The sequence below is a fragment of the Lucilia cuprina genome, chromosome 3, assembly GCF_022045245.1.
Source record: "Lucilia cuprina isolate Lc7/37 chromosome 3, ASM2204524v1, whole genome shotgun sequence".
Lineage (NCBI taxonomy): Eukaryota > Metazoa > Arthropoda > Insecta > Diptera > Calliphoridae > Lucilia > Lucilia cuprina.
In genome coordinates this window covers 10926629-10937710 of record NC_060951.1, presented here as the reverse complement: position 1 = coordinate 10937710, position 11082 = coordinate 10926629, and the positions used below count along the sequence as shown (strand labels likewise).

General features: G+C 25.7%; 1 protein-coding gene across 2 annotated transcripts; it reads right to left on the bottom strand.

The window, feature by feature from the left end:
• Nucleotides 1-1783: 1783 nt before the first annotated feature.
• LOC111688945 lies at nt 1784-5331 on the bottom strand. 2 transcript variants are annotated; one of them, XM_046946986.1, is made up of 4 exons: nt 5111-5331; nt 4924-5008; nt 3858-4042; nt 1784-1918 (listed from the first exon to the last, which is right to left on the bottom strand). In XM_046946986.1, the coding sequence occupies exons 2-4, from the start codon at nt 4994-4996 to the stop codon at nt 1913-1915; spliced, it is 264 nt and encodes an 87-aa protein (XP_046802942.1). In that variant the 5' UTR covers nt 4997-5008; nt 5111-5331; the 3' UTR covers nt 1784-1912. The 2 variants fall into 2 exon arrangements, with proteins under 2 accessions (XP_046802942.1, XP_046802941.1); XM_046946985.1 differs by lacking the exon at nt 1784-1918 and adding an exon at nt 3168-3799.
• Between the last annotated feature and the right edge of the window lie 5751 nt (nt 5332-11082).

Genomic DNA, 11082 nt, shown 5'->3' with positions numbered 1-11082 from the left:
TTTCTTTTCCATTTTTAGTACTAATATCTACGCCATTTTTTTCTATGTCATTAAGAACATCAATCAACTTAATGAAACATTTATCATTTCCAAGGGCTTTAACATCTTTAGATTTAAAAAGAGCAGCAATAAAAATATTTTTTAACGTAAACTTTAGAAATTCTGGAGCTGATGGAAAGGAAAAATATACTCCCAAAAGGCTTGAGCTGTGTGATCCAATAGGTTTATTGATTTCAAAATCATCAAAATATAGAAAATATGGTACTACAGTTTTATTGTGATAATGTTTAAGCTTATTTATCCAGATTGAGCCATTGCAAAAATGTTTTAAAGAACTACTATTATTTATATTTTGCATAGTTTTTTTAAATTCCTCATAAATACCAGGAATTTCAAAAAACTTTTGTATATGAAATTTAATTGGAAACAATACACCTTTCGTTACAACTTCATCCATTGTATTGATGTGATTTAAAACAATGCTGCTAATTGTATTGTTTAATTTAATTACAGAGGGACTTTCGTACAAATTAAGGCTTTTTAATGTTTTTATGAACTTATACTCTGTATCAAAACCTTCGAATGGTTTATCACAAAATGACATAATATTTTCCAGACTATTTTTTGTCTGCGACAAATCATTAGAATTTAATTCATTTACTATTTTGTTTAATTCGTTCCTAATCGGATGTGTTATATTTTTACCAATATTTTTTTGTAAATTTATAGCATCCTTTCTAGAAAATTTGTTAAATGAATAATTTGATAATGCTAATTTAAAAGAATTTTTTAGTAAACAAGTTGATGTCTGTTCAATAGTATTTATACTATCACACTCTAAAGTGATATTTTTGTTTTCTGAGGTCTTACTTTCTGTTTCGGAAATATGTTTTAGTATAACATTATTACTTTCAGTTTCTATATTATTTTCAAGTCCAAAAAAGTTTTTTTCTGTATCTAAAACGTTATTTCCTAAAACAGTAATATTTTTTTTTACAATCAAATTTGAATTCACTTCTTTATCATTAAAATATTTTTTTAATTTATTTCGGACATGTTTAGAAAAAGCTTTGAAATTGCTAAATTTTTGATTACAGTCTAAAAAGGCACATTCATATAAATTGTTTGTTGGTAAATTATGAAAATATTTTAAATGACATGTTAATTTTTTAAAATCTTGAAATACGTTTTTACATATAAAGCAATGTAAATTCATTTTAATTTATTAAAAAATTAAATAAAGTTAAAAAAAAATAATTCAATATTTAGTTTATACCTCACCAAAGTTTTTAATTTATTAATATTATTTTTGTTTTGTAGAAAACCTTGTTAAATAACCAAAGTTAAATGTAGTTGCTGAAAAAATAAAAAAAAACATAATTATACAAAGTTAAATTTTAGGCTATCTGTAATCAAATCTTACCATGTATTTCGTCTCAAACATTTTCTATATCATTCAATATAGTTGATAGAGCAGTGCATCTTTCATTATTTTCTACCTTTATTTCAAAAAAATACTCTTGTATAAATAGCCAAATTAATTTACAGTTTTGCGGATATTTTATATTAATAGAATTGAATATTTTGAACGATAGATCTACGCACGATTTTATATTCTGCAGCTTATAAAAAATGTTTCCAAAATATACATAAAATTCATGTAAATCAAATACGGATGATCCAATAGCGTAAATAAATGGCTGCAAAGATTGTTTCTGTGCAAAATATTCATCAACTAAAAGTTTAACTTTTGTGTTAAGTTCAGAATTATTAGATGCGTATAAAAGGAATGATTTTTTTGAATCTTCAACTGAAGCCTTTTCATATTTTCTTCTCTTTTTATCAATTAAAATGCATTTTCTCGATGATGGTTTTAAAACTGAGTGAATGAGATCTAGTACAACACAATCTCTTACATCTGAAAATGAAATAAAAACATAAAAATCAAAATAAAAAATTATAGAATAAATTCTATGATTAAATTTAACTATAAGTTTGATCGACATGGAATGGTCTTTGTTTTGTTTTATATGCTTATAACCAATACTTCTTAATTTTCTAAACAGCAAATGTCAAACAATCGATTACTATAGTTAGTAATAACTAAATATACGATATAAATACCTGGGGTTAAATCAAACAAGATATAAAGATTAAAAAAAAATTATTTTTAATAAAGTTTACTAATTCTTAGAAATTTTGTTTACCAGAAGTGAACTCAGATCCTTTAAATTTTGATATTATATCCAAATTACTTTGTTCTTTAACATCTCGCTCTATAATTTTAAATATCTGCTTACAAAATTTCTCCCATTTTGCATCAAGTAAATGTTCTCTTCCTGGAAACATTTTTGAAAAGTCCGACAATATCTACATATTTGTATACAAAAATATTATGCTATGCTATCGTTATTCAAAAATTAAACAACTAACTAAATTATATCCGAAAGATTGTTTGTACAAAGGCCATTCAGTAAAAATAGTATCCAAACCAATTTCTGCTTCTTTCAGGAAGTTTCTTCTGATATCAAAAGTATTGTCCCACTTTTTAATGACCTCTGACATTGGCTCAATATTAATCATTAGCCACTCTTTATCTATTAACATGTCTTTTTTATTTGATATAGCATTTTCGTCTGTAATTTTAATAATTAACAATATTATACAAAATATGAATATATGTATAGTATAAGAAGAGTACAAAATATAAAAATAAAATTTATTAAATTAAATATGTATATTTAAAAATGTTTGTCAATAGTGTAAACAATTTTAAAAAACGTACTTCAGAATTACCTGTTACGTAATGAATTGTGATAAAAATCAAAACCTTATTATAGTTAAATTGCGGTTCTGTTTGTGAGAACTACATGGAAGGGACACTCTTGGTGACACACTGCTTCTGTGGCTATGGAACACTAGAGGACCTTAGACTTCCAAACTAGACTATTTAAAAGTTTTTGTTACAAAAATACAAACCATCGCATCAGTAGTGTACGATTTTTTAGAAATTAACGTAACTGCCATGTTCATAAACGATTAATAAAACAAATGAAGCTTTAACATTTACCACGATTTATTCAAATTATTCGTTTATGAAGAAGGTATAAGGGTAAGGTCATATTTTCCTAAAATAATGAGAAATTTCGTTTGTGTACTTTAATACAAGTATATAAAAGAAAATTACTTTTTATTTTAGAAAATATGCCTCAATATTAATTGAAAAATGAATAATCTTTAATACAGGTGCGCTAGTTTGAATTTTATGAAACAAACAATAATTACATAAAAGCTCAAATTAAAAAATTGTCTACACATTTTCAACAAATTTTAAATATACATAAAACACACGAATGTTAAAAACTGTTTTGTACTTGCGGATTCCACTTCTACATTTTCCAAAGTATCTGAGCTATTATCTAGAATATTATCATTGAGACCTTCTTTTCTTAAATTCGACAAAGCGTTGTGGTACTTGCTATACAAGCAGCCTCCTGGCTTTCTTCCCTTTTTGGGTATAAAATATAATTCCTGTTTGCAAGTAAATATTTTACAAATATATAACTTAATCTTTAAAATAACAACTTACTTTGTTTTCTGTTGTAAAATATTTAACTATTTTCTCAGCAATTTTATCAAAATATTTTGGAGATGGATTTATTTTATTTTCAATAATGTGTGCTGTTACACAACTTGCAATCATTCTCCGAAACTTTGTAATTAATTTTTTATTTTTGCCATAGTAACTTAAAACCGATTTTCCGGAAAGTGATGTTTTTAAAACGTCTTCAATATTAAACTATTTTTTATGCATACATATTAAACAAATTATTTTAATTATATATGAAGAAACTTACCTCTTCTTGATCTAGTAATAGGCTCTCTGAAGTCTGTTTCGGAAAAGATGATGATGATGTCTCACTTTGCCAAATTTTAAGGTGGTGTTCAAAAATTATTCTTTTACCAAACAGTTCTTTGGGTACTATAATGTCTAAATGACTTGGTGTCATATATTTTAAAGCATTTGTCTCAATGTTATGTTCTAAAAGTAAACAATGTCATTGTTTTAAACAGATACCAAAAATAATTATTATCTATGAATTTTTAAACATAGCATTTTTATTGTATTGGACTATATACATACATATTTATAAAACGCTTTAATTTTTAAATTTCTAATTTTTATTTTTTGACAGAAATAATAATTATTTTTCCATTTTTATTTTTTTTCTTTTTTGGCAGAAATAATTATTTTTGGATTTTTATTTTTTTACGAAAAAATAAAAATTATTTTTTCACTTTATATTGAAAATATGGAAATCAACAATTAGTCGTGGTTGACAAACAATCAAATAATTAAACATAGTATATATAAATCTGAACTCTCTATATACAAATCAAATGATGTTATTTCTGCCAAATAAATTAAAAATCCAAAAATTTGCTTCTTTATTACATCCATCGAAAAGTTAAGAAACATAGAAAAATACTAAAACCATAGAATAAATATAAATAGAAGTGTTACTGAGCGTCAGAAATATTACTCTCTCACATTTACAGGTACTGTGTAAATTTAATACACTTGTATGAGAATTTTTTATATTTGTTTACATAAATTAACAACAATATGAAATTATAAAATGTATCCGAATACATCATACCCTACAACATTGCGAGTAAACTGCAGTAAGTTATATAATAGTTTTTAATGTAGAAGTTATTTTTAAGAGATTTATGTTTGCTTAACTAATCGAATGCTTTAGCACAATTGTGTATGTATGTATGTATCCAATGTTCAAACAAATTTTTTAGAATACATTTTTAAAAATTCTAAAAAAGTAGAGGGAGTTAAAAATAGGTAACAAAATTCACATACTGAGAAATTAAAAAATATAAAATAAGAATATTGTTTTACATAGTTACCTTTAAAAATGTCCAAAAATACATCTCCCTTAAGCAATGTCAATATGTCTTTTAAAGCATCTTCTGATTCCATGATTCTGGTATTCTAATTCACCAAATGAACAACAAAAAATATGTAATTAAAAGTAAAATTTAAAACACCAAAAATAAAATAGTATAAAGCTTTCTTGTTCTAATAATAACTTACCAGATAAAACGGGACACAGATTTCTTTTCTATATTTATTTTAATTCTTCTTCAAACACATTAAATAATAGTTAATGAATTGAAAATTTATTGTCTATAATAATTAATATTGTATTATTTCTGTTCTAAATTAAGTTACTTTCAACTTTTCTCACTTATTGCAACACAACTTATTAAAAATACTTTAATTTGTATTTATATGTTAAAATTTATTTTATTATTTTAATTTGTTCACTTTTTTAAACTTCAAAATCAACTTTTTCAACTCTTACAAGTTAAGAATGAAAACTAAAAGAAAATGAATAACAGTTACTTTTATCATTCCATTATTATTCAGCATGGATGGCAAATGAAATTTTTCAATTGTACCAAATAGTAATAAAAATAGTACTTTTTGATCATAATTGTACCATCACACTAAGTTTGAATTTATACCAAATGAGTGATTGTACTTTTAAGGATAAAATTTTACAAAAAAAAAGTGCAATTGTACCACCTGTGCCAACCCTGTTACACAGTGTTGCTTATTTTCGCTATTATCAGTATTCTCCTTTTCTAGCTTTCGTTTATTATTGATACTTATTCAGTAATGCTAACGCTTTTGAATATGTGTAATTTGAAAATTTACGAAACTTATAAAAATATTAATATTACATGAATTTTATCATTTAAACAATTAAAATTGTAAATTATTATTACTATTCATAAAAACAAGCTTATTACAGCTTATTGTTGTTTATATTTAACAAAAATTAACTTGCTTTAATGCATAATTTAAAGAAGTCAAAACCTCTATATTAGCATTATCTATGCGTTTATTATTTTACAATGTATATTAATAAAGGGACCGCATCGCAGAGAAACCATTACTGTCACTTTTTTATATGGAGTTTGACAGTAAACTGATATTGTTTCATGAAAATTTATACTAAATGTAAGTAAAATTTTACTTACATTTATTTATTTTATCTACACTAATATTTAAGGAAGTAATCATTATTGTTTCGTGAAAATTTATACTAAATGTAAGTAAAATTTTACTTACATTTAGTAATTATCTTTAATTTCAAACTAATATTTAATAAATTATATTCCTAAAAAAGGTATGTTTGTACTAGTTATGATTCTTAGAAACTTCAATTTAAAAAACGTTATCTGAACTAGTTTTAAGGAAAAGCTTCATAAAGTTAGTATGCTCCTTTTTGTTAGTTGGGATAACTTTTATTCAATAATAGAAAATTATATACTATTTTACTTCTTAATTTATATGAACTATACTTTTGGAAGAGGTTCTTTAAAATTAGTAAACATTGAACTCAAAATACATATTTAATAAATTTTTACTAAAATAAAAGACATATTTCTCAATATTAAGGAAACATTTCAACTAAAATCAAAGATGACCATTTGCAAATTTTAAGTATGTTCAATTTTATGAACTAAATAGGAGTAAATTGTTTACTTAACAATTTTTTTGAACTAAAACTAAAATTAACAACTTTTATTTAGCAATTTCCTTAAGTTTAGGAAATATTTCATAAACTTTAATAAATGGTATTTTGCAGTCAATAACTTTTTCCTAAAATTTAATAGTTTTTCAGAGGAAAAAATAAACTAATTTCATGTTGATGAACTATTTCTGTTTTAATTAAAAATTTGATTTTTTTATAAAATTTTAATAAAATTTACTTAGTCTCTGTAAAATTTTACTTATCCTAAAGAAATTTTTGAACTATTCTGTAGGAACACTTTTTCCTTCTGTTTAGTATATGTCTTTTTTCTGAGTGTATATGCTTTATGGTCTGAAATTAATTTTTTTTAAAAAAGATTTGTTTAAAAATTAATCTGAACGAACTGAATGTTGATTACGATGTTTAATAAGTACGATTTGGCTTAGTTTCACTAGTTTGGGGCGCCCTAATGGGATTAATTAAAAAAATGATAAGCGCTTATGGGAAGCTGTTATAATTTTTGAATAAAATGTTTATTTTTATGAGAGATTTTTAAATATTCGACTTCCTAAAATATTCAAAAAGTTTTTTTAATGATATTACCATGAGAATTTTCATGTTTTGTTCGCGATATTTTTATAATTTTCAAGATATTTGAACAGATTTCATTTTCGTCAATTCTGACATTATCTTTCTGGATTTTAAAGGAAATAATTGTAAACTGACCTCAAAATCATCTAAATATAACAGTTTTATATCATATTTTAAATATTTACTACGAATAAAGGAAATTAATCTAACTTAGGTAAGATAATATACTGTACTCCTATTTTTTGAACAGTCGTAATCGGATATGAATTTCGAAAAAAAAAATTTACTTACTTCATAGTAGTAATTTTACATGCATTTTTAAGAGTGTAGTACATAAAGCAAAACAAGACATATTCTCAAATCTTGTATATAAACAATGTTATCAAAAATAAGTATTTTTCATGAATTTGAATCGATGTCTTATCCACGGCTAGGTATATAGCTATAGATATCTTATTAGAAATAAAGAAGAAAACAAACATTGGCACTAAAAACCAACTAATGCTTTTTTTTGATTTCTAATCAATAAATTAACTATATTTATAGATAAATAGATACAAAGACTATTTATCTATAAAAGTGGGTCATCTGTGGATTTTTCAGGGGATATGTCAAGGTTGATTTCTGGTTCCAATAAATAATTTTCAATTTGAAGAGTGTCCGTTTCATTGCCAGGGTCTTGTTCATTGCTGATAGTGAGATCTTATTCAGTGGGATCGTAGCCAGAGCCTAAAACATGGGAGGACGGGGCATCAGAAGAATCCGGAATGTCTGAAGACATATCAATGTCTTCATCACCGTTTGCCATCAATTGTATTCTTCTGACCTCCTCTTCATACAGTGGATTTTTGTGGTTATTATCAATTGTATTCTTCTGACCTCCTCTTCATACAGTGGATTTTTGTGGTTATTCATAATTCCCGAAAATTTGCAAAATTCCAGGACCTTGTCGGCATTGTTGGCTTTGCACCAACACAGGAAAATAAATTTCTGTACATACCCGTTGAAGAAGGCCTTTCTTCTATTATATTGGGGTATGGAAACTTTTGAATGTCTTGTGTGTGTATTTGTGTGTTGACGCGATACGGAGTCTACGAATGCCTCTGAATAATTAATGGTATAGTGAGTGTACACTTCCTCAGGCAGGCATTCGTAGGATTGAAATTATTTTTTTTAGAATATAAATTTTTATATTAGATAATTAAATAATACCAGCAGTCGGAGATGATGACTGAATTCAGCCTAATGTATTTATGGATAATAGCCATTAATGTCTCCCCCTTGCGGTCTCCAACGGGCACCATCAAACATCTTCCGGACTCCCTCTCCACGCCATCAAAAATCCGCTGACCTTCGACATGGTGTCCCCTATGGTACTTTCTCCTTCCGATTTTACTTTCATCAATTTTAACTATGACTCCTTCGCCACTACTTACCTAAATTTGTTTTGAAGGAGCCATAGAGGCAGACTTCTCTGCAGAAGGAGTTGAAGTCGACGGCGGTTGGAAGCGATAGAAAAATAATTGTGCAACTTAATTTTAAAAGGAAAGATTTAAAGAAATCAATTATTTTTTCACGATATATATTTATTAAATGTTTAAAATACAAAACAAATGTCATTTTGTAAATAGGTTCATTAGTTTTTTTGGTATTAACTTTTTTTCGAAATTCATATCCGATTACGACTGTTCAAAAAATAGGAGTACAGTATATTACCTTACCTAAGTTAGATTAATTTCCTTTATTCGTAGTAAATATTTAAAATATGATATAAAATTGTTATATTTAGATGATTTTGAGGTCAGTTTACAATTATTTCCCTTAAAATCCAGAAAGATAATGTCAGAATTGACGAAAATGAAATCTGTTCAAATATCTTGAAAATTATAAAAATATCGCGAACAAAACATGAAAATTCTCATGGTAATATTATTAAAAAAACTTTTTGAATACTTTAGGAAGTCAAATATTTAAAAATCTCTCATAAAAATAAACATTTTATTCAAAAATTATAACAGTTTCCCATAAGCGCTTATCATTTTTTTTAATTAATCCCATTAGGGCGCCCCAAACTAGTGAAACTAAGCCAAATCGTACTTATTAAACATGGATAAATGGATGAATTTTTAATGCATGAATACAACAGCAAATTATATTTTTAAATCTAAAAGACTTCAGAAAATACATTGGAAGCCCATTAAACGAAAAATATTAAGATCTAACCAACTTTCAAGGAAGCTGTATAATAGGAATGATTCATGATGGGTCTTGAAAAAAAGGATATGGGCTAATAAATTGTAAAATGGTATCGTATCCCAAATGTTTTAGGTACAGATATTAGTCCAAGATATGCTCTCATATTCCCAATAAACAAATTTGATAAAATGGCGGTGTTGTCGTATAAAAATATTTTTGATTCTAAATTGGTGGAAGCTCAATCCATAGGATGTAGGCCATTACATGGTTGTCGACTTACTGATACTAAAGCAAAACGTTAAAAGACCTTGCATATAATACCTTTTAAGGCTTTCTGAATAAATTACTGTATATTTGTTGATAATCGGCCACGACATGTGTCATCAAGCCCCTCAAAACCGTTGTCGGAAGGACATCAAGTTCCGGAGGTTCATATACCCAAATTCTAAATTAAATCTTTACAAAAATGATTGATGTTGTACTGGCACACGTTAATTAATTATATTTTAGATGAAAGTGCTTTAGTTTTTGTTTTTATTTTAAAAATAGTTGAACTTAAATCGAATACTCCTGTTATTTTGAACAATAGATTTTGTATATAAATTTAAAAAAATATATATGTTTTATATAAATTTCTTCAACATTCAAAATAACAGTTATAAAAATTAGAGAACAAGTTAAATAAATAAATTATAAAAATATTTAATTAAAAATGTAAAAAAAATGTATGTATGTATGTATGTATGTATGTATGTATGTATGTATGTATGTATGTATGTATGTATGTATGTATATACATATGTATGTACACATGTATTGCTATTAAATAAAGTTTTACTTACCTCCAAAACCAGCCGTCGCGATTGTCTCCGCCTTCTACCAGCTTAACGCAATGCCCTTTTGCACATTTGTACTGACCTTTTTCTGGAAGCAATTTCCAGGCAATAAGCATGTTTATTGCTTCCCTGGGAACATGTCCATCATGTTCCCAATTAAAAATGTGTTTAATGGTTCGCAAATTTATTGTTTCCATTGTCACTTTTGCAAAGTACACAAACTTTTGCATATAATAACGTAAATAAAGTACCGTTAGGAATTTTAAAGTTTTTTGTTTATAGACATAAGTAATTTGTGATATTGGCAATATTTACCAATATAACTTTGTAATGCCATATTTTTAAATACAAAACTATGTAATTTAAGACATGACAATTATTAAATTACCATATTTTTAAAAACAATTGTTCAATTCACAATCGATGTTGTAGCGTTGTATGTCAGCAGCTGCTACAATAGTCATAACAATGTTGTTGGTATTTTCTATGAAAAAGTTCTATACAACTGTTACGACAATTTTTCATATGTTTTTCGAATGTCGTAAGAAAATTCAGTGTTGTCAATTGTTTATTTCAGCATATAAATAAAAAATTTAATCGATTTTTGCATAAAAAACGTAAAGTGGTAACACAGAAATTACAAACAAACAGCTGTTTACCAAAACAAAAATAAAATTTTATTAAAAACTGTTTAATTATTAGTTTAAAATGTGGAATAAAGAAAATAATAGAATTTTAATTTTTTTTTGGTTTATTTTGCTCGGTTAATTAGTTTAATATTCTTTGTTTTTTTACTTTTGACATTGTTCTGATTGTTTTTTTATTGTGAACAGAAACTTATGACTTGCTACAAAAATCTGTTCACAATCACTGTTACTACACTTTAGTATATACAATAT